At 43.5% G+C, this 23299-nt stretch overlaps 1 protein-coding gene across 2 annotated transcripts; it reads left to right on the forward strand.

Annotated features, from left to right (window-relative positions):
• The first annotated feature begins 1705 nt into the window (after nt 1-1705).
• Nucleotides 1706-17668, forward strand: LOC148117380 (doublesex- and mab-3-related transcription factor C1-like). Of its 2 annotated transcripts, none has more exons than XM_087902658.1 (7): nt 1706-1810; nt 11614-11771; nt 12185-12243; nt 12550-12689; nt 13989-14049; nt 14231-14378; nt 15372-17668. In XM_087902658.1, the coding sequence occupies exons 1-7, from the start codon at nt 1761-1763 to the stop codon at nt 15479-15481; spliced, it is 726 nt and encodes a 241-aa protein (XP_087758784.1). In that variant the 5' UTR covers nt 1706-1760; the 3' UTR covers nt 15482-17668. The 2 variants fall into 2 exon arrangements, with proteins under 2 accessions (XP_087758784.1, XP_087758785.1); XM_087902659.1 differs by having other exon boundaries at nt 1730-1810; nt 12553-12689.
• The last annotated feature ends 5631 nt before the right edge of the window (nt 17669-23299 follow it).

A 23299-nucleotide genomic window follows, 5' to 3' on the forward strand; every position in this document is an offset into this window, starting at 1 on the left:
CCCCCCATTCTTTCAGCAAGGAAGGACTCACCCCTTCTCAGCAAGGAAGGACAATGCTTTCTCACAGCTGGTCCTGGTCAAGCACTTTTTTTCGCTCCATTAGTTTAAAGCATACAGGAGACTGTCATTTGAAAGGGGAAGGTTATTTGTGTTTTTCTGTGTCCTATTTATGTTTTCCTGTAGAGAAAATACATTTTATAGGTCAGAAAAACTGCCTAAGGATAAAAGATGAGTTGCATTTCATCCTCACTTGCAGCCTTGCCCTGGCATAAATGTTTCAGTACCTTTCAGGGTCCCCCTAGGAAGACAAGAAACCCTCATCACATAAAGGTTGTCCTTGTGCAGTAGAGACAAGCAAGTCTGTTTTTGGCCCCTGTCTTGTCCTGAGGAGCTGTGGGTGCTTGGGTGGTGTTTGTGAGCACAGTCTAGAGTCCTTTTAAAGGCTCCACAGATTCTTCGTGTATGCGTCCCTCCCCCATAATCTCTGCTCAAGACTTCACAGCTAAGAAGTTTGTGTGGACTACAATGGGAGAGGCCTGCAAGCCGCTCCTCCTGGATGTATGGAAGTATGGGGGTCAGAGCTGCCAGCTGTGAGAAAGAAACAGTAGTTTTGAGTGAGACTGCTTTGCAACAAAGACGGGAGCAAGTATCTTTGCCTCAGAGGGGAACTCGATGTCCTTGGAGAACTCAGAAAGACACTTGCTCTCCTCTCCAAGATCTCCCACCCCATCACCAAGACATCATCCCCAGCACATCTTAAGTTGATGTCAGCACAGAATATGAATAAAATATAATGGAGGCAAAACATTGTAAAGCATGAAGGCATTTATTTCAACCACACTGAACAAGATTCTCAGGAGGGCAAGGGCCTGGGCAGCAGAATGCCGTGGCTCCATTATCGGACCCCGGTAGACTCAGCCTTTTTCTGTCCTGCGGCCTATCCTGAGAAGAAATCAGAGAGACAAGTGGACCCTCAGAAGCCCTGTGGGAATTTAGGGGAGGGCTGGGGAGCTCTCTGGTAGAGAGGGATGGGAGTCATTGCAGCTTGCTGTGAGTGGTGGGAGGCAGGCTGGCTCAGAGCCCTCACCTGAAGAACTTGGACACACGTGCCAAGGCTCTCTGGAACCGACCCTTCCAGGGCCTTCTTGGAGGAGCAGCCTTCCTGGTTCCTCTTGGGCCACTGGATGAGTTCCCCATTGTGTGAACAAAGACAACACCTTCCTGGAAGTATTGTTGTGGGTTTCTCACAGTCTTAAAAAGGGAGTAGAGACCTCATGTTTGCGGTCCCTCATGACTGCTGTCCATTACCCGATGTGGGTACTGAGATATGTATCTGCTCTACTGGTTGAGGATGGAGAAGTGGGAGCCCTGGCCTGACCAAACCCCAGTACCCCTAGAGGATGTCCCAGAGCACATGAATGTGAACCTCACCTGCCCAGGAGGTGGAAAGAAGGGAAAGGATATCATCTTCCTAGAGAGTGACGACCCACTCAGGACTATTTTTCCACAGATGTGCTGAGGTCTCCACTGTGCTGGCTGTGGAACTGAGACCTGCCCCCTGCATAGCCCTAATCCCCACCCCTCCATGGCCCTAAGCCCCATTTCTCCTGCCCATGGTTCCTCCCTGCTTCAGTTCAGTACATTGTGCTCAACCAGTAGATACATTTCTGGTGCATGGACTGTGTCCTATCTCCCGCCCCCGGAACTTTCTGTTTCTTTCTCTGCATTTCCCCTTCACTCTGGCCCACTCAGCAGCCCGAATGCAAGTTCTGCAGGCTGGACTGAAAATGCAGAGGTCTTCGGGTACACAGTGAGTTCCCTGTGTGTGGGGTCTCCACAGATAAAAGTGCTCACGAGGCCTGTCTGTGGTAGCCCCGTTTAGTTAGGTCTGTGAGGTTTCTCATGGCGCTGTCTAAGTTCACTGTCCAAACCGATATAAAAATCCCAGAACAAGGTCTGGGCATGGCGATCTGAGGCCAGAAGGTCTGGATTCTACTTCTTTCAGACACGTTTGCTCTGCATAGGTTACCCGTATATCTGAGTGTCTGCGTCTGCTGAATGATGGAAAGTATTTTGGGGCCTGGAGAGTGTGTCCAATGTGTAGGACAGTGGTCAGGTCGTAGGTTTTAAAGTTTAGCAGTTTACTCTTAGAATCGTGATTCACTTTGGGTTATGTCTTGCAATCTGTTGGAGCCATCGATTCTTGTTTGCCTTTTCCCCCATCTGGGCATCCACTTTTCCTGTCCATTTCCTAAAAGAATTATCGTGGAGCCTTTGTAGTGCTGTCTGTGGCCTGCCTCTGATCTCACTGGTGTGTGTGTCCTTAGGTTACTCCGTGCTGTGGTGCTTTCCTCCGTGTTGGAGCATGATAGTGAAATTCCGGGCTTCAGACATTCTCCATCTTTGTCCTCTTCTGAATGTCGTTGGTCCTTTTGTGTCGTCAGCACTACTGTAGAACTCCGAGCCATAACTTTACTTTTCTTGATGATTACAGAAAGTGGAAACCTTCTGAGTGCTTTGAACAGTGAGCACAGCATATTTATTTTAATTTCTCTTAGCAAGATTTTAATAGTTTTCTCCAAACAAATGTTCCAGTACTTGTGCCAATATTCTTAACAGATATTTTATTTATTTTAATGTTATTGTCATACTTAAAATTCTTTTTTGGTGTATTTGTTTGTAGTTTATTGGTGTTTTCATACTAATTTATCTTCTAGCTTTGCAAAACCATTTCTAACAACCAGGTGATGACTTTTCCTGGGGTATGGAAATATTTTTTAAAAATATTCTTTGAAAATTTCACACAGTTATCACATTCTTTCCCATCCTTCTCTCCACCCGGATTGCCCCTCCCTCAAGATTCTGCCTTTTTCGTTTTCAATGTATGTGCCTCTGTTTCCATTTTGTGCCTGACTGAACCAGGTATGGCTTAAAGAATGTGTGCATGTGCTGAGGATCTGGAGCAACATGCTGCCACATTTCTAAAATATTGACAGGAAATTTCTGTCTTTCCGTTATCATGTGTTTTCTGTCACAGTATAGCCTAGACCATATATCAAAGTAGAAGTTGAGAGCATTTGAGGGAAGAAGGGAATGCCAAGGTTGTGAAAAGAGGGTAATAGGGAAAAATAAAGATAGGTGTCATATGTTTTGCCTGTGAGGAATCAACCTTCCACTGTAGGTGTTTACAACAGTCTGTGTGTAGGACCTGAAAGTACAAGGGATCCTTTTTATGTGGATGAAGGGGACCCAATGGACAGGGAACAGCAGAGGGTAATGGGGGTCAATGTGAGCAAAGTAGAGTAAACCATTGTGAAAATGTCATAAGGTCCATTATTTCGTGTGAAATCATAAAAATTAATAGAAGAGTATTTAGCATTTTACCATGAAGCATTTCCTGTAGACTTTGTTTTTTGCTTCTTGTTTCTTTACAGATAGATATTATCGGATTGAGAATATTCGGCTATGTTCCTAAATTAACATACCTCCTCATTTGATTTTGTTATCCCTGGAGTTTTCACATCATCACATGCCCTTTCTGGCACACATCTTAGTGACTACTCTTATCCGACTAATACAGTGAAATTCATTCATGGATTTCTTTTCCTGTCCTTTCTTTTGATATACGGTCTTACTCTGTAGAAGACGGAGTTCTCGAATTCGCAGTGTAGCCCAGTCTGGCCTCCAACCTATGATGTTCCACTTCTTACAGCTTCCTTTGTGCTAATAATATTACAGGAATGCACCACAGGCTAGCACTATTTGTGGTGTATTAATGTAAACTAGGGACTGGAGTGATGGCTCAGTAGTTATGGGCACTTTCCTGTTGTGAATGCTGGGATTTGAACTTGAGTCTTCTACAAAAGCAGTACACACTCGTAACTGCTGAGCCATCTCTCTAGTACTATCTTTTTGTTTGTTTGTTTTCGTACCCCATTGGCTCCAATTTGTGCTTTCTTCCCCATACTTCTGGGGATAGGGCCTTCTACCTGAACTTGGTCACCTTACCAGTAGCCACACCCTTAAAAGAAATCCTGACTCTTCCTTCCCCAAAAGCCATCAACTGTCCATTACACCTCAGTTACCGGTGGATGCTCATGAACCCCTTCCTGTTTCATAGTCGAATGTTGACTTCCTTTTGTGCAGAAGCACCCCTGTTTTATTTTCTGAGAACGTTCTCATGATATTGCTCAAATTTTTCTTGAAATAGCAGATATTATTCCCAAGTAAAAGCATTAGGAGAGAGGTTTGCATTGTGACTGCATTCTCAATTCTGAACTGAATTTTTAAAAACTTAAATCATTTAAATGATTTGTCTTGTATTTATGTGTCTAGATGTTTTGTCTGCTTGTATATCTGTGCAACATGTGCATGTGGTCCTCATGGAGGCCAGAAGAGGACATTGGGTCCCCTGGAACACGAGTTAACACAGGGTTGTGAGCCACCATGTGGGTGCTGGAATTGAACCTGTGACCTCTGAAAGAGCAGCAAGTATTCTTAACAGCCAGGCCCATCTCTCCTGCCCTTTTAAAAATTGTATGACCCCTTTTACTTTAAAGAGGTGTATAGAAACAATTATCACTGAATTATTCAGCTAACCAAATGTCTTGTTATTTAAAAATTATCCAGTTTTTAATGATGTTTGTTGACAGTCTCTGAGTTTTCTTGGGTGACAGATATTCTGCCCTCGGTCTCTTGTTTTCAGGTGTAGGGCAGTCAGCAGTCACATGGCATTTTCTTGGCCTTGGGTACTCTTTACTGCTTTGTATGACTTCCAGTGTGGGACCCAGACAATGCTTCTATTTTCTGTCTGAACTCTGAGAGACAAGCAGGGCAGCCTGCTGGCAAGCTAGTAATATGAATCATACGACAGTTTTAAAATGTGTCCTTTCCTGATGATTCTCCGCATACTTTTCTATACTGGAACTACTGAATTATTCTTATTGCTAACATTCTCTCTAAGTGTGTAAGCCTTGAGGTCTTGTTATACTGCCTACCTAGGCTGTCCTCCAGCTCCTGTGCTCAAGACAACTTCATGACTCGGCTTCTTCATTTTCTGGAACTACAGGTCACCCTGATTTTTATTACATTCCTGCTAAAGTCTGTAGAAACTATTTTGAGATCCATACTTTAAAATATTATTAATCTATATAGATTGTAATAAATCATTTAAATTATTTTAGAGAAACATTTTTTCAGCTGTATTCATTATAGTTTTTTCATTTTCTATTGGAATGATTTTTGTTCTTTGTTAGTCTTTTCCTTCTATTCACCTAGAATATACCATCTCCTTTATTGATTTACTACTTGGCTGTTTATTCAAATGGATTGTCAGACCATTGAGTCAAAAGTTTTATAATACAGTGATTTTGAAATTTATAAATTAATTAATTTTTAAATTTTCAGTTATGTGTATGCACATTTTACCTGCAATTTTATATCTATACCATGTGTGTGGCTGGTGCCGTAGGTGGCCAGAAAAAGCTATCAGATCCCTTGGAACTGGAGTTATGGATGGGTGTGAACCAAAAGTAGGTGCTGGGAATTAAACCCAGGTCCTGTGCAGGAGCAGTTAGTGCTCTAAATTGCTGAGCTATTTCTTCAACTCTCAATTACTTTTTAATTAACTAATTCTAAATTTTAATGTAAATAGCCATTTCAGTGGTATCTCATAAATAATATCATTTCATGTTTATTCGGTTGAAAATAGTTTACCTTCCATCTGATTTCTTCTTTGACGTATGGGTTATTAAAATTTCCTGGTAACTTCCAAATATTTTTGGAATTCTGGATAAGGTTTGTTGCCAGGTTGCCAGTTAATTTTGTCATGGTCATACAACACATTGTACAATGTCAGTCTTTTGAAACGTTTGGCTAAGAGCCTTTATTGGTTATATGAAAATATAAGTTTACTTTTGTGTTGTCACCCATAGACTAGGACAAATAACTATAAACTGTTCTTCAGTGATATGTTGAATCTGTGCATATATCGGGTTCCCAGGGAAGCAGAGTGAAGTAAAATGAGACTGTGTTACCTTAGCAGAATAGATACCCTTCACTTATTTGGTAAAATAAATACACAATGTAAAACTCTTCACACTTGGTTTTTGGGGTAGCCACAGGCTGACATCAGGACTATGACCTTCATATTCTGTGCCTCTTCTTTCTTCCTGCCCTCTGTCCTTTCCAGATGGCCAGTTCCTTCCCTGTTTCTGCTACTTAAGTGCCAGGGAAGAAAATCCCACTGACTTTGGAGACCCTTCCTGTCTCTGCCACTCGGGAATCCCTTTTTGGAGAGCCCCATCTCTGGATCCCCATGGCAGAGCTAAATTGGGGAAGAGCAAAATTAGCGCGTTTCTGGAGGAGGAGATCTTTGCTGGTGTTTGGGGAGGAGAGCAAGGCGGGATCAGTACAGGAGCAGCTGTGCCTGGGTGTAATTGTTGAAGGATGGAGAAACGGTCTGAAGGATCAGTGGGAGGAAGGGTGGGAAATTTGAATGACAGTCAAGAGGGTGTGCTAGTCAGGGAGAGAAAAGTTAGTCCACTAAGTGGTGTTTATTATGTCTATCAAGGCCTAATACTATTTCATAGGGATTCAACAAAAAAAATGTGTTGAACATCTGAAGACTGTTTGGAATGAAAGAAGGCTTGTGGGGACAATAATAACTGAATGGTTTGTAGAGAGTTGGGAGAAAAACACTTTCCTTTTATTGAGCTTTATATTTTTCTCTGCTCCCCTCCCTGACTCACTCTTCCCCTTCAACCCTCTCACATGACCCCCATGCTGCCAATTTGCTCAGGGGATCTTATATTTTTCTACTTCCCATGTAGATTAGATCTATGCATGTCTCTCTTAGGGTCCTCTTTGTTGTCTAAGTTCTCTGGGGTTATGAATTGTAGGCTGGCTTTTCTTTGCTTTATGTGTAAAAGTCACTTTTGAGTGACTACATATTGTATTTGTATTTCTTGGTCTGGGTTACCTCAGTTAATATGATGTTTTCTAGATGCATCCATTTGCCCAAAAATTTCAAGATGTCATTAATTTTCCCCTCTGTGTAGTACTCCATTGTGTAAATGTATCACATTTTCCTTATCCATTCTTTGGTTGAGCGGCATTTAGGTTGTTTCCAGGTTCTGGCTATGACAAATAATGCTGCTAAACACAGTTGAGCACATGTCCTTTTGGTATGATTGAGCATCCTTTGGGTATATACTGAAAAGTGTTATTGCTGGGACTTGAGGTACATTGTTTCCTATTTTCCTGAGAAATTTCCAATATACAAATATCCAAAGTGGCTGTATCAATTTGCACTTCCACCAGCAATGGAGAAGTGTTCCCTTTACCCCACAACCTCTCCAGCATAAGTTGTCATCAGTGTTTTTGATCTTGGTCATTCTTACAGGTGTAAGATGGAATCTCAGAGTTGTTTTGGTTTGCATTTCTCTGATGACTAAGGATGCTGAACATTTCCTTAATTGTCTTTCAGTCATTTTAGATTCCTCTGTTGAGAGTTCTCTGTTTAGGTCTGGACCCTGTTATTTTTTTTTATTGGATTATCTGTTCCTTTGCTGACCAATTTCTTGAGTTCTTTGTATATTTTGGAGATCAGACCTCTGTCCCATGTGGGGTTGATGAAGATCTTTTCCCAGTCTGCAGGCTGCTGTTTTGTCTTGTTGACCATTTCCTTTGCATCACAGAAACTTCTCAGCTTAAGGAGGTCCCATTTATTAATTGTTCCTTTCAGTGTCTGTGGTACTGGGTTTATATTTAGGAAGTGGTTCCCTGTGCCAATGCATTGAAGTGTACTTCCCACTTTCCCTTTTATGAGGATCAGTGTGGTTGGTTTTATGTTGAGGTCTTTGATCCATTTGGACTTGAGTTATGTGCATGGTAATAGATATGATCTATTTTCATTCTTCTACATGTTGATACCTGGTGTGGGAGAATTGTCTGTAATCTGTCAATCATCTATTTTAATAAAACGCTGATTGGCCAGGCAGGAAGTATAGGCAGATCAAACAGACAGGAAGTAGAGGCAGGACGATGAGAACAGGAGAAGGCTAGGAAGGAGGAAGCACATTCCACCATTCCTGCCCAGATCACCGAAGAAGCAACACGTGAGCTGACAGCTGAAAAGGGTACCAAGCTATATGCCTAACCTAGATAGGGTAGCATAAGTTATAAGAGCTAATAAGTAGCCTGACCTAATGGGCCAATAAGTTTATAACCTACTGTAGACTCTGTAACTTTCTTTGGGACTTGCCGGCTGTGGGGTACCGGGTGGGACAGAAACCCCAACAAGCTGGCCGCTCATGTTACAGATATCCAGTTATGGAAGCACCATTTGTTGAGTATGCTTTCTTTTTTCCACTTTATATTTTTTCCTTCTTTGTCAAAAATCAGGTATTTTTAAGTGTGTGGATTGATATGTGGGTCTTTGATTTGATTCCATTGATCCCCCTCTCTGTTTTTATGCCAATACAAGATTTCTTTTTACATACTGTAGTTCTGTCATAGAGTCTGAAGGCAGCAATTGTGATTCTTCCAGAAGTTCCTATATTGCATAGGATTGTTTGGCTATCCTGGGTTTTTTTGCTTTTATGTATAAGTTGAATATCATTCTTTTGAGGTCTGTCAAAAATTTGCTGGGCATTGCATTGAATCTATAGATTGCGTTTGGAAATATTCCCATTCTTACTATGTTAATTCTATCTACCCAAGAGCATGGGAGGTCTTTCTACTTTCTGCTGTCTTCTTCAATTTCTTTCTTCAGTGATGTAAATTTCTTGTCATACATGTCTTTCACTTGTTTGGTTAGAGTTACTTCAAGATATTTCATGTTTTTGTGGCTATTGTAAAGGGTGATGTTTCCCTGATTTCCTTCTCAGCCCATCTATAATCTGTGAATAAACTGTGTTTGAGACAGTCTCACAGTTGCACCAGTTTGTAGTCTCTACAGCAGTCCTCAAAAGGATCAGATTTCCCTTATTTTCCTCTGGATTGTGAGCATTTTTTTAGAGTGCTGCTACCCTAGTTAATGAATTGTTTCTTCATTGTGCTTTTGGTATTCCTTTCCCCAGGAATGATTGCTTCTGAGCAGCTTTTCTTTTCTTTTAAATTTAAATTTTCTATATTTCTGAGAATTTTGTCCACCTCCTCCCCGCCTCCATTTTACCTCCCCCTCCCCCTCCCTTTCCAGTCCCAAGAGCACTCAGGGTTCCCTGCCCCGTGGGAAGTCCAAGGTCTTCCTCCCTCAATCCAGGTCCATAAAGATGAGCATCCAAACAAACCAGGCTGTCAAAGTCAATCCATGCAGTAGAACCAAAACCCAGTGCCATTGTCCCTGGCCTCTCAGTCACCCTTCATTGCCAGCCACACTCAGAGAGTCCGGTTTGATCACATGCTCCATCACTCCCAGTCCAGCTGTCCTTGGTGAGCTCCCACTAGATCAGTCCCACTGTCTCCTCATGGTCCTGACTTCCTTGTTCATGTTCTCCCTCCTTCTGCTCCTCATTTGGACCTTGGGAGCTCAATCTAGTGCTCCAATGTGGGTCTCTGTCTCAAGCTCCATCCATTGGCAGATGAAGGTTCCATGGTGATATGCAAGATATTTATCAGTGTGGCTATGGGACAGGGCCAGTTCAGGCACCCTCTCCTCTGCTGCAGAATTTCCTACTTGTTGCAGGAGGCTCCTTGTTTGTTCCTGGCTGCACAGCCCTGAAATAATCACACAGAAACCATATTATTTGCAATACTGTTTGGCCTCTTAACTCTAGCTTCTTATTGGCTAGCTCTTACATATTAATTTAACACATTTCTATTAATCTGTGTATCACCAAGTGCCTGTGGCTTACTGGCAAGGTCCTGTCTGGCATCTGTCTCTGGCGGGGCTACTTGGCTTCTCTCTGACTCTGCCTTCTTTCTCCCAGCATTCAGTTCAGTTTTCCCAGCCTAACTCTACTCTGCCCCATCAGGCCAAGCCAATTTCCATTATTAACCAAAAGTATTCACAGTATACAGAGGGGAATTACACATGAAGTAGTTTAGCTACATCATTTTCACCCCTCCCTCTTCACCCCCAACTCCTCTCATGTCCACTTTATTCTCGCTCATATTTATGACCACTTAGTCTTTTTAGTAGTATTGTTTTGCAGAAACAAACTATCCTTTTTCATTTAGATACCAATCCCAGTTCCCATCCCTCCCTCCCTTCCATTCCATCCACCTTACCACTTACTGTACCTCCCCCCACTTCTCGGAGGGAAGGTCCGAGAACATTCCAACTAGGCTGAGCAAGGTATCCATCCAAAGAGAATGGGTTCCCCAAAAGCCAGTACAAGCAGTAGGATAAATCCTGGTGCCACTGCCAGTGGCCCTCTGTCATCCCCAGCCATACAGCTGTCAACCACATTCAGAGGGTCTAGTTTGGTCCTATGCTGGTTCCTTCCCTGTCTGTCTGAAGTTGGTGAGCTCCCATTATCTCAGGTAAACCGTTTCAGTGGGTGTCCCCATCATGGTCTTGACCTCTTTGCTCTTATTTCACTTTGCCATTTGTATGCTTTAAAGAAATGTCTATTTCTGTTCTTTGCTTACATTTCATGTAGGTTTTGTACTGTTGAATTATACCTTTTTCTTTGTTTTGAGATACTGTCTCCCTAGGTAGCCCAGAATGGTCTGAAACTCCTGATCCTCCTTCCTACTTCCTCCTTCCTCTTGAGTACTGGAATCAGAGGTTTTCGTCATCACCTCTAATTCAGAAGCATAATGTGATTCCGGATGAGAAGCAAGAGGACAGTCAGTGTAAAGGGGGAATCCAGGTGGTAATCAAGATTAAGGTTAAGTGTGCAAATAACCTTAATGAAAAGTTAAGGGAAGTAAGGCATTCTTGAGACTACTGTCTAAGAGCATGGGACATAAAATCCCAGGCTGGAAGTGAATGAATGAAGGCCATGAGGAAGACAATTAATGATGCAACAGAATGGAGTGTAGTGATTGTTGAAGATGCAGGACTGTCTGTGCTGAAAATGGGTTGTGGGGAGAGAAGATAAACAGAAAAACTCATTATCAGGTTGAACGGCTGTGGGACTGTGAAGAGCTTCGTACATGTGGGACTTTGGGAAGGGGACTATAAAAGAAGGCCTAGGTGAAAATCGAGAAAGCCATAGGGAAATGAGGAAGTGAAAGTTTACTTCAACAGTGAGAACAATAGAGAGAAAAGTCCCAGTTACTGAAGGTTCGTTGTTCTAAGGACAGAGTAAGTAACCTGGGGATGGGGGATCCAGGAGCTACTCTGACCTCCACTCCTGACCCTAAAGCCATGGAACACAAATTCATACCTGCTGTACCCCTGCTTTTCTGACCCCACATGTAACAGTGGGCAAGAGACTGGAGCTCTCCGGGGGAACGAGTTTGGCTTTAGAAGGCCTATAGGCCACTCGTACAACTTCTACAACCACTGCATCACTACCCAAATCAGGGATAAAAAGCATTTCTGCCTCTTCCAGGCCCGCAAATGTCACAGGGCACTGCCTTCTTGTGAGTGTCATGTCTGGCAAGGTAAGGATCGGGCCTTTTCCGCATTGCTGACCTTGGTCCTTCAATCCTTCACTTTAGGGACCAGCATGGGCCCTTGCCTGCTGTGAGCGCCTCAAAGAAAGAGCAGAGGACCGGGTTGAAGAGGCACCTGGATCAAGGGCTGATAAAGAATATGGCTGTTGCCCCTAAATTCTACAAGCATGGCAAGAAGCTGGCTGGTATGGCAGAAAGCCGCAGTGAGTGTCTTTGGTTAGTGAAGGAACCTGAATTTAGGTGGAGGGAACATGAGTAATTCTGTCAGCATCCCTGTCTTAAAATTGCAGTGAGACTGTTGGTATGCACTCATCAAACCAATGTTAGGAATTAAATGCTTTGGAGAAATGTCCACATCCATTGCTGATATTTTATGTAGGTAGACATTTGTTGCTGAGTGCTCAGTTTGTTACTTTGAGACACTGTCTTGCTACTTAGCCCAAAGTGTTCACCTGCCCCTCCTGCATCAGGCTCCACAGTGACCATTCACCAGAAGAAGAAAGGAACCCCAGAGTTGGGAAAGATGCATAGTATGTCAAAGCCTCCAAACGGGGCCAGAATATTTGGAAGGGTGGTGTCGGCGAGGCTTAAGTAAGCTGTGCCTGGTGTTTTACAGATGGGCAGAAGAGCGCTGTGCACAAGAGTGAGGCCAGGTACCACAAAGTTCCACAGGAGGTAAGGAGACTCTGTTGCTTGTGAGAAGTGCTTCCAGAATCTCCCTCCCTGTCCCTTGTACTGTGTCCTAATGTCATGTGTTTCATCCACACATCTGCCGTGATTTACCATGTGAGCTCGGGTTTAACTGCATCTTCCTGGATTTTAGTGTGAACTGAAAATTAAAATTAAAGGTAAGCTTCGATGATCTTCAAGGGCTTCAAGTTGTGACATTCTGAGTTTCCGTTGTCATCCAACAACATGTTCATCTCTCCTCTTTTCATGGTAGGACGGGTACCCAAATTCCTATTATTGTCTCTATTCCAGCAGGGAAGTTCTCAGGGAACTCATATGCCTAGCCGGCAGAGAGAATGGGCAATTCTGCCCAATGTTCCAGTGACCTTGGAGCAGCAACCAATGATTTCTTTTTCCCGGGAACCTCGTGGTCCATCTGTCAGGCCCAAAAGGTGAGTTGAACATGGTCCTAAAGCCAGCTGTATCTATATTACTCCATGCTAAGCACTGTGGTGGGTGCCATGGGAGGTAGGCAAAGGAGAAAGAGGAGAAGGAAGAAGAAATGTAATAGGAGAAGAGGAGGTGTGGAGGAGGAGGAAACATCACCTCAGAAGGAGGAGTGAAGAGATGGCACTTGGCCTTGAGAATTTCTAATCTTGAGGGTTTCGATAAGTGATTTCATCTTTCCAAGTCTATGTTTTTCGATAGCCACTCTGGGAAAACGGGTTATGTTTATGACATTGACGAGAGAAGTAGAAGAAGGTCTACCACATAGTAAGCCCCCAATAAGCCTGGGCTGTTGCTCCATATCACAACAGATTCTCTCTGTGAGAGAAGGTTCCGTTGGAGTTTGGGGTCATGATGGGGAGTGCCATAGAGGCCTAAAGGAATGCTAAAGGCTATAGAGGAGACTTTCTAGAGAAGGGCCTGTCTTGGCCTTCATTGTGAATTTCCCCCTCTCATTTGCATCTCGGTGGGGGAGAGGGGAGGGAGACAGAGTCACAGAGTTTCCTGGGAAACAGACTCCCTCCAGAGACCAGCATGGAGGTGCAGATCTGGTTCGATGTGTATGTTCACTGGCAAATATGCATACATTACCCAAGCAGCTAAGGTCATATTGAGTTACTGTCCAATGAGTCCAAATGGCATGCAACCCACATCATGTGAGGGTATACAGGGACAGTATGTCCAGGCAATGTGTCTGCAGACAAAGGGCAGGAAGCAGGCATCGCCCTGGGCTTTGATGCCAAATTAGAGGGTCTCCAGTTAGCTGGGACTCCATTATGAGTCATCTAGCGTTCCAGAGACTCAGGTATGCTCATACAGTCACAGGAGGTGCTAGCATTTTTCATGGTCCCTGTCTTTTAGTGACACCATCTGAACTGAGACTGACCCAGCACTTCATAACCACAGGGGACTGGGCAAAATGGAAGCAAGAGCCAGTACCGGAAAAAGGAGGGGCTCACATCTTTCCTGCTGCTTAGCAGATTAGAGCATAGTCTCTTTGGGTTCTTTCTCCTGTTCATTGCAGCACAGGGAAGAAAGATCTGACAGATATTAGCATGTCAAGAAAAATCTCAAAGTTTTAAAAGGAAGCAGGCCGAGAAGGTGGCTAGTTGAGAGGGACAAACACTTTGGAGTCGTTCAGATTTCCCCAGCCTGGTTTGAAAACCCCTGGTCTGCCAAGTGTTCCAGCAGTAGGTTTCCACCAGAGGGTTTCATCCCCTGGCCTCTTCTCTCCTTGTTTCTAGATTTTCAAGTGTGACCCTGCAACCCAGTGCTACCCCTGGCCCTCTTCTTCTGCAGCCACAGGTCCTGGCAAAGTAGTGGGGTCCAGGTCCCTGGGAGGGAATGAGCTTAGTGAATGGGAAGAGCTAAAAGCCTAGGGTGGGAGTGGGTGCTGGAGGGAACTGGGCACTTAAGGGGGTACCTGTGTTAGTGGGAGGAGGTGTGGTTTCCCAGATGCCATTATCTGATTCCATTTCCTTTGCAGGTCCCTAATGCCACCAAGCAGGCTTCTGTTGTTGCTGTCTCAGAGTGGCAGAGGAAGCTGGAGGCTGCCGAGGCCCTGCTGGCCCTGAAAAACTCTTCTCAGGACCCTCGCGATTCTGCCCCTCTGCAACATCGTGGCAGCATGCCAGGTAGCTTTCTGTCTTCAAGATGGAGCATGATGTAGGGGGACCTGGGAAATTGGAAGGGTTGTGGTGATCAGGTTGTGGTAATCTGTGGAAACCTGGATTTTGGACCTCTTGGGTCAGACATTTCCGACATGAGAGATGGTAATCGGGGCTTCTAGGTGAATCTCCAGTTTTGAAGTGTTTTCGCTCAACAGTAAATGGTCAGAACCTGGAGTAAAAACAGAACCACCACCACTGTGGCAACAACAAAAGAACCCTGTAGACTGAGCCCCCTTCCAAGGTGGCCAAGTCTTATTGGATGGAGTTCAAGGGCATGTCAAGGGAAGGAATAGAACTAGGTGTAATAACTCGCAGCCCATGGCAATATCTTCAGTCCACTGGAGACCGAGGAAGACTGGGAGGACATGCACGGAGGATAAGGGTCTGCAAAGGAATGAGACCGTGCTGACGACTTCAAGGCATTTCCCTTGTAGATTCAGAGCATGGATGCTTTCCAGTCGGGATGTGTCCCATCATGCTCACTGCTCCATGCAGTCACTGCTCAGAGGAAAACGGCATTGTTGGGGAGGCTGGACGGGAAGGCTGAGCCCCGATGAGAAACCTAAACAGAAACCTTGATGAAGTGTGTTAGTGGGAAGCCACTTTGGGTGGTGGACATCCAAGAACAAAGCACAGTGAAGGAAGCTGGACACCTAGCTTCTCACAGAGGTCTGACAGAGTCTGTGAAGCAGGCTTGGCCAGAAAACATGGGGGAGGGGTGTGAGGAGACAACACTTCTCTGATATGGGGAGAATCATATCTGTAGACCTCAGGATTGACAAAAATACTGGTGACCCTGACTGAGAAACGGTAGAGCCAAGACCACAGTTAAGGGGGTTGTGTGCTTGTTTCTGGTTTCAGTGACCAATCATAGATTGGGTGGGGCATCAAAGTGTGAGGGCTTGCTGAGTGGAGACATGTATGTAATCTGACTCTGGCTTTTCCTTTTCTTTTCAGGCCATGATGGAGAGAGAGGACCGCAGCCTCTTAGTTCGCACCTGCCACCAAAGCCTGCCAGCTCTGTCTCACTTTCTGGACATCCGGAGTGCATGTCCTACTTGACCTGAAGGCTGGAGTAGGAGGCCTCTCTAGAGCACTGCCTGTGTGGTATCCTGTTTCATGTCTAAAATGACCAATGTTTGTAAATTTTTTATTTTTGAAACAGGTTCTCATGTAGTCAGCCTGGCCTTGGATTCAGTATATAGTTGACAATGACTTTGAACTCCCAGTCCTTCTGCCTCCACCTCCCAAGTGCTGGGATTACAGGCATGTATCACCATGCCTGCCTTTTAAAAGATATCATTTGAAGTATTATAGAGTTTTATAAACTTTCAGGCCCTTTTTACGATGTGGGGAGTCTACTTGACTGAAGATCAATGTTGCACTGTATCCATTATTTCTTTGGAATAATTGTTTTTTATGATTCTTAGAAGAGCAGTATTTTGTGATCTAATGTGATCGATCAATGGGATTCTGAGTGGGTTTGCATGTCAGTGTTTTCATTTGTGCTGTGATTGTATATGCACTGGCACGCTCCTGTGTGTAATCATCCATGTGGGATCCTGAAGGTTTGTCACTGTGCCTAGGCATATGTGTATGTGAACAAATCATAATAAACGCGTTGTAGGCACTGAAAATACAAGCTCTTTTTAAGCAGTATCAGACCAATATCACAGAGGATTGTTTACCTTCACCAAGCACAAAGTGAACAAATACTTTAGTTTTTTAAATTAATGATTGGGTGAAAAGTTCAAAACTTGATGCAGCAGACATCAGTCACATGGGCTTTCCCAAAAATGGCCACAGTAATTGGTTACCCAGGGTAACACATTGGGCAATTGATGGGAATTATAGGAACATGTTTAAAGCCTGAATATTCTGAATCTTTGATTGATGTTCCAAACACATGCACTGCAGGCCTCACCAGGCAGACAACTAGCTAAGTGAACGTAACTTGAGCTGGACTCTTTATTCTTCCCTTCCTTCCTTCCTTCCTTCCTTCCTTCCTTCCTTCCTTCCTTCCTTCCTTCCTTCCTTCCCTGCCTCATTTAAAAAATCAGGGTCTCAGTGTGCCGTGCAGACTGGCCTTGAATTCACTGCATACCTGAGATTTGCCTATAAAGACCTCGTGGTGATTTTCCTGCCTCAGCCGCTCAAGTGTTAATATTCTAGTACCCTTCTCCACGCCTGGCTTCCTGCTTCTGTTTTCAATGGCACGTTTGTGATGATGATGCTATCTAATCTCCACAATTCCTTTGTCTTCGGAGGCTCTGAAGAGTCAGGATTCTTATAGTCTCCATCTGATGGTGGAGGAACAAACACGTAAAACCAAGGAGGATTCAGAGAACTAATCTGCACTGAAGCCCATCTCATAACCCTTGCTTCCCATGATCCCCCAGTTCATTATCCTCCAGTGACAGATGACGGTGTCCCCATGGTCCTGCAGTGGGGTTTGGTCCAAGCCTTGTCTTGGTTCCACAGTTGAGTTTGGAAAGGGGGAAATATGTTTTTGTTGAAGGATGTGGCACAAGGAGAGGGAAGACAACAGAAAAAATACAATACACATTTGAGGAAGGAAAGAAACTCATTGTTTGGGTCCTTTCATTTTTGTGAGGCCTATTGCCTTTCTTTCAGGATTTTCAGACCTGACACTCTCCCAACCAGTGTTTTATAATTAAAGGGTCTCTATCTGGCATATTTTAGTTCTCCTTGGATATCTGTGCAAATGTTCAGTGTTAAGTTTTTTGGTATGTCGCCCTTTGTCATGTACTGTCACAGTTCAGAGTCTAAAAGCCTCACCTCTGCTATATTTTGACTCTCATATGTTATATGGCATTATTGTTTAGGTCTCCACATATCCATCATTGCAGAGCATCTCTAGAGTGGGTCAATTTGAACAAGAAGTGTTAATGTAAAATAATATATGCTCTCACACAAGCCAAGCAAGGCTTTCTAGGGGGAGGGGTGTTTAAGGGGAATTCTCTATGTTGTCTCTTTTGCTGAATACACAGTGCCAATATGTCAGTGAACTCCCAAGGTGGAGATATTTTTTTCAGACTAGTACTTTAAATTACCATTTGAACATGGTCAGTAGTGAGATATTAACAATAATTAGAGATTAGTGAATTTGGATGCACATGGTATTTCTCCACTTACAGTACAATGAATGTGGTGAGCTTCTAGCAATTGCCAGTATTTAGGAATGGGTCTCAAGTGCCTGAAAATTTAGCAGTTCAGTGTTATGATGAGGAGAGCCTGCCCCAGCAGCCCACTGCTTCCCACCTTTTCCAGGAAGACTATTCAAAGTAGATCCAGTTAACACTGTATTTCCGTAAAGGTGAAGGACAGATCAGAGCCTTTGGAAAGTAGTATTTTAATAACAAAAGGGTTTTGGAAATGTTTAGCAGAGTGTAAAGTCAAAATCATGTATGTTGAAATGCACATTAGTGTACAGAGCCAAATATTGCTATGTGATTAGTTACAATCAAAGTAAACATCCTTATTTTAGACTAGTTTAGAACTAGATCAGGATTGAAGGATAAGGAGCACAGTAACTCCCCAAACCTCCCTACTATCTTTGCGAGACGAGATGCTACTGTTCTTGTGTCACACAGTGATACTGATATATTTTGTAGTTTCTGTAAATCTGCTAATAATTCCTGCCTGTCATCCAACTGACAAAATCAATTTCACATGGTTTCTAAATAGACGAAGACTTAAAAGTGTGTATTTAGTGAAAGCGAGGAGCATAAAACAGACCAAGATATGTAGCAACAAATTATGTGGATTAAAACTACATGGTACACAACAACGCACAGGTCACAAAACATAAATGGTATCTCAGACATGAAATCCCCGAGAGACTTGCACAGCCCTGAGTGGAGAATGACAATGTGAACAAAAGGAGATCAATGAGTAGCTAGAGGGAGAACCCTTGCGGAGATGCACAAACCACTGCAGCAAATCAAGTATTGGCTTTAGTTCAATTCTCAAGCCATGTTATCTAAGAAAAAAGGCAACAGTAAAATTCTGAATTGGACTTCTTCATTCAGAATCAGTAGATCGTGTAATTCAGATCATCTTTCCCAATGAAGTAACCCATAAAAGAAGACACTGACATTCCTTGAATTGCCAGACAGATGGTGAGAACCCCAAGTCTAAGATCTTGCATGGGCAAAGTCAGATATCAATGTCATTTAGGTATTGGATGTTTTCCTAGTAGCAAACATAAAGCTGAATGTCTGGTAGAACTTCTCGCGCTCTTTTGAGGAAACAAAACAAAGAAATGTTCCCAAGCCTGCCGAGAATGATAGCCTATGGTGTACTGCACAGCAGGGAGGAGCATGGCCCAGTCACTGGGGCAGCACTGGGATCCCAGTGGATCTTAAAGATTTACCCTCTGAGACATTAAGATGATTGTGGGGGAGGGAAGCTTCCCTAAACCCGCAATAGGTGGCATCTGAACAGCTCTTCTGGGAGGACTGAAAAAGCCAACAGAAACTTTAATACCTGTTATAAATGAGTTCTAATTTCTTCTGCTACTACTCATTCAGGAACTTATGCATTTGACACGTTTCACCGGACTGAGCTCCCAAGGTCCAAATGAAAAGCAGAAGGAGGGAGAACATGAGCAAGGAAGTCAGGACCACGAGGGGTGCATCCACCCACTGAGACGGTGGGACTGATCTAATGGGAGCTCACCAAGGCCAGCTGGACTGGGAGTGATGGAGCATGTGATCAAACTGGACACTCAGTGGCTGGCAATGAAGGCTGACTGAGAAGCCAAGGACAATGGCACTGGGTTTTGATTCTACTGCATGGACTGACTTTGTGGGAGCCTGGCTTGTTTGGATGCTCACCTTTATAGACCTGGATGGAGGGGGGAGGACCTTGGACTTCCCACGGGGCAGGGAACCCTGACTGCTCTTAGGACTAGAAAGAGAAGGGGAGGTGGGGAGGGGGAGGGGAAAGGGAGGCAGGAAGGAGGTGGATGTTTTTAATTAATAAAGAAAAAATAAAGAAAAATATAAAGAAAAAAATAAAAATCTATAAAATAAATTCTCTCTGCAAATTAAAAATATGGTGAGTAAAAATTTCAACTTACCCAGGTCTGAAACAGTCTTGAAAACATAAAGATGTGTGGAGAAAACCTAGAATTAATAACAGCTGTGTTTTTATTACCTAAAAGATATGCCTTTAGGTCAAAAACATGAGATGCTCATGATGAATAGATGATGCACATAGTTCAAAGTATCTGCTAAATTGGTAAAAAGCAAGTCCATCAGTTCTTCATGTCTGTTCTGTAGCTCATTTCCTGCTACTGACCTTTCATAGTCATGTCTAGGTGAATTACCTAACTACACGAAGGTGGAGATGCTAACCCAGAATTTCTTCAGTTTCCTTTTCCTCTCCATTATTGTCATCTCCAGACTCTTTGTGATTGTCCAGTCATGGTCTGGAACCCTGATGTATATCCTGTCTCACTGATCTTTCTCATTGACTTGAACACTGTTTGTCAGCATCTTCCACTCACCAGAGGGCTGGAATCCCATGGTTGATACTCATAAGGTCAACACACACAGTAAATGTGAGGCTTTGTCTAAGGTCGGGATGACGTTGGACCTGATCTCGTTTTCTTCACTTACTTTTCCAGTAATTCTGCAGGTGATGGTGTGGAGTACTTCTATGATGCAGAGAATATTCAAGATGTTAAATGTCTGGTTCACACGAACGCCTTAAAATGAAATTCCACAAAAGCCTGGAACACCTGATGTTTCCAAATCCTGTTCTTTCAATGATGTAAGACTTCATACTCTTTTCAGCTCTACATCAGCTTGTGTGTGTGTTTGTGTGTGTATTTAAGTGTGTATGTTTGTGTGTGTGTTGTGTGTGTATTTGGTGTTTGTGTGGGTCTGTTTGTATGGTACATGCATGTGTGTGAGTTTATTACCCCTTTATGTGTTGTATGCATGTGTGTGTGTGTGTGTTCTCACCTGTCTATGTTTGCATGAGTGTGCTTGTATGTGCATATGGAGTCCAGAGAGCAATGCTGAATGTTTTCTTCTATCATTCTCCAGCTTTAAAAAATATTCTGCTGGGCATTGGTGGTGCACACCTTTAGTCCCAGCACTGGGAGCAGAGGCAGGTGGATCTCTGTGAGTTCGAGGCCAGCGTGGTCTACAGAGTGAGTTCCAGGACAGCCATGGCTACATAGAGAAACCCTGTCTTGAAACAAATTGTTTATTTTACATGTATAAACATTTGCCTACATGTATGTATACACCACATGGGTGACTGGTCCCATGGAAGTCAGAAGAGGGGGTAGGATCTCTGGAACTGGAGTTTTCGACGGTTGCGAGCTACTGTGAGAGTGCTGGAACCACAACCTGCAGCTTCTGCAAAAGCAGGCAGTGCTCTTCACTGCTGAGCCATCTCTCCAGCTCCTCCCCTTTTTGGAGACAGACTCTCACTAAACCTGAAGCCTGCCAGCTAGGCCAAGTTAGTTGACCAGTAAGCCCCCAGTATTCACCTGTACCCCCAGCAGCTCTGGTGTTACAGACTTATGCCATGGTTTTTGGATTTTCCATCTGTACTGAGAATCTGAACTCACAGCAAGCTCTCCATCCTCTGAGCCATCTCTCCCGACCTAGGGTAGGGCGATGTGGTGCACAAATATGTTGTTCCCATTTTCAAAACATCTAATTTTCAACATTGACAATCAATATAATGGGCCAATAAACTGCACAAACAGTTCTAAAAAAAACTGTGGTGAATAAATACCTTATAAGTGTTCAACATACATAACCATCAGAGAAAGGCAAATTAAAACTACTTTGAAGTTCCTTTTCATCACAGCGAGAATGGCCATAATGAAGAAACTCCATCGACAAATTCTCGTGAGGTTGTGGGTAAAGGAGAATCCTTTCTGTCAGTGGAAGTATAAAACTGGTGCAGTCACTATGGGAATCAGTGTGGAGATTTCTCCAAAAGCTAAAAAAGAAGTTAGTATACCCCACCTGTATCACTTCTGGGTGTGTCGCCACATCTCCTATCAGACAATTGCACATCCATACTATTGAGGAAATCAAATCAGTGTAGATGGCCATCAACAGATGAATGGATAAAGAAAATATCTGTCTGATTGACCTGATCTTTGGTAAGAGAGGAGTGTTGAAATCTCCTACTATTAGTGTGTGGGGTTTGATGTGTGATTTGAGTTCTAGTACAGTTTCTTTTACATATGTGGGTACTCTTATATTAGGGTCATAGATATTCAGGATTGAGACTTCTTCTTGATTAATTGTTCCTGTTATAAGTATAAATTGTCCTTCTCCATCTCTTCTGACTGGTTTTAGTTTGAAATCAATTTTGGTTGATATTAGGAAAGCCACACGTGTTTGTTCTTAGGTCCATTTGCTTGGAAAACCTTTTCCCAACCCTTTACTCTGAGGTAGTGTCTGTCTTTGAGTTTGAGGTGTGTTTCTTGTAAACAGCAGAATGTTGGATCCAGTTTTTGTATCCATTCTCTTAACCTGTGTCTTTTTATAGATAAATTGAGTCCATTGATCTTAATCGATATTAATGACCAGTGGTTGTGTGTTTCCCTTCTTTGAGTTGTGTTGATGGAGGGTTGTCAGATGTCTGTGCTGTTGTGGGTGTTGTTGGCTTCCTTGGGCTGAGGTTTTTCTTCTAGTACTTTCTGTAAGGCTGGGTATTGTTCTTTGAAAAGATAATAGGTTGGGATGCCCTGAGCGGCCTGCGAGCCAGGCAGAGGCTGCCGCCAGAGCAGTGCAGGTTCCCCAGGCAAGGGGCAGAGTCAGGCGGCTGGATGCGGTGGACGGCAGAGTAAATGGACATAAGGCTATACATAAAGCTAAACATTTATTACTTAAAGAAGAGGGAGACATTTATTACTTAAAAAGAGGGAGACAGAGAGACATGGAAACAGACATAGAGAGAGAGAGACAGAGACATGTGTACACACGCCAGGAGACGGACAGAAGAGAGAGTTAAGATGGCGACAAGGAGGTCAGAAGTGGCTGGGAGTGGGCATGGTTAGTCCTTAAAGGGACCGCAAAGGAATAACATTCCTGGATCCTTTTTATAATAAAAAGTAGAAGGTTAGACATTACAGTTTGAAGGAATTGGGGTGGCGAATTCTCAAGACTGCTTCCGGCTGATATGTGGCCGTCATCTTTGGGGGGTGGAGGGAGATCCGAGAGAAGGCTGGGTGCTGTTTACATCCTGGCATAGTTGGTCTCTGCTCCCGACAGGTGTCTGTGGCATGGAAATGTCTGGTGTCTCTTGTACCTGGTTAGGGTATTAGCAGAACAGAGGACAAAGTTAAATTAAGAAAAAAATTTTAGGACCTGGGAATTGAGGGGTTATGTATCTGACCTGTTCACGGTGGGTTTTTATTTTGGCTCCCTGGAACTCACAAGAACTCCTTGGGTTTTTAAAAACAGAAATTTTAGACATATAATGAAAAGTATTTTTTATTTGGTGAAGCAACCTGGCAAGACCTCTTAGCTTTCAACCTGTCAGAGATCTTTGAGAAGGATAAGATTTTACTTGAGTTACTGATTAAAAGATGACAGAGAACTTACTTGCTTGGCACCTAGAGCTACTCTTTTGGGTCCTCCCTGGTCGCTGAAGGTTGTATTTTACCTTTGCTATTTAGTGCAGAGCCTGTCAGGCTTTTGAAGACCCTGTGGGCTAAGAAATCTGTAGGAAGACAGGCCTACCTTACCCTGGGCAGCTAGGCTGTCGATTCCAGTGATCCTGTTCACGTTTGGAGGTCTCCAGTTTAGGTGAAAGGCAGTTTTTTGCCCAATGGTCAGCATTTGGCAGTCGAAGCAAACTGCAGATGGACGCTGGTCTTTGAT

Source organism: Myodes glareolus, chromosome X, assembly GCF_982192425.1.
Source record: "Myodes glareolus chromosome X, mMyoGla1.1, whole genome shotgun sequence".
In the NCBI taxonomy this organism is placed as follows: Eukaryota; Metazoa; Chordata; class Mammalia; order Rodentia; family Cricetidae; genus Myodes; species Myodes glareolus.

Coding starts and splice junctions, on each gene's coding strand:
- LOC148117380 (XM_087902658.1), top strand. CDS start 1,761: ATGCAAGTTCTGCAGGCTGGACTGAAAATGCAGAGGTCTTCGGGTACA. Junction 12,690..13,988: donor CCATCTGTCAGGCCCAAAAG/GTGAGTTGAACA, acceptor CCTTGTTTCTAG/ATTTTCAAGTGTGACCCTGC. Junction 14,050..14,230: donor CTCTTCTTCTGCAGCCACAG/GTCCTGGCAAAG, acceptor TTTCCTTTGCAG/GTCCCTAATGCCACCAAGCA.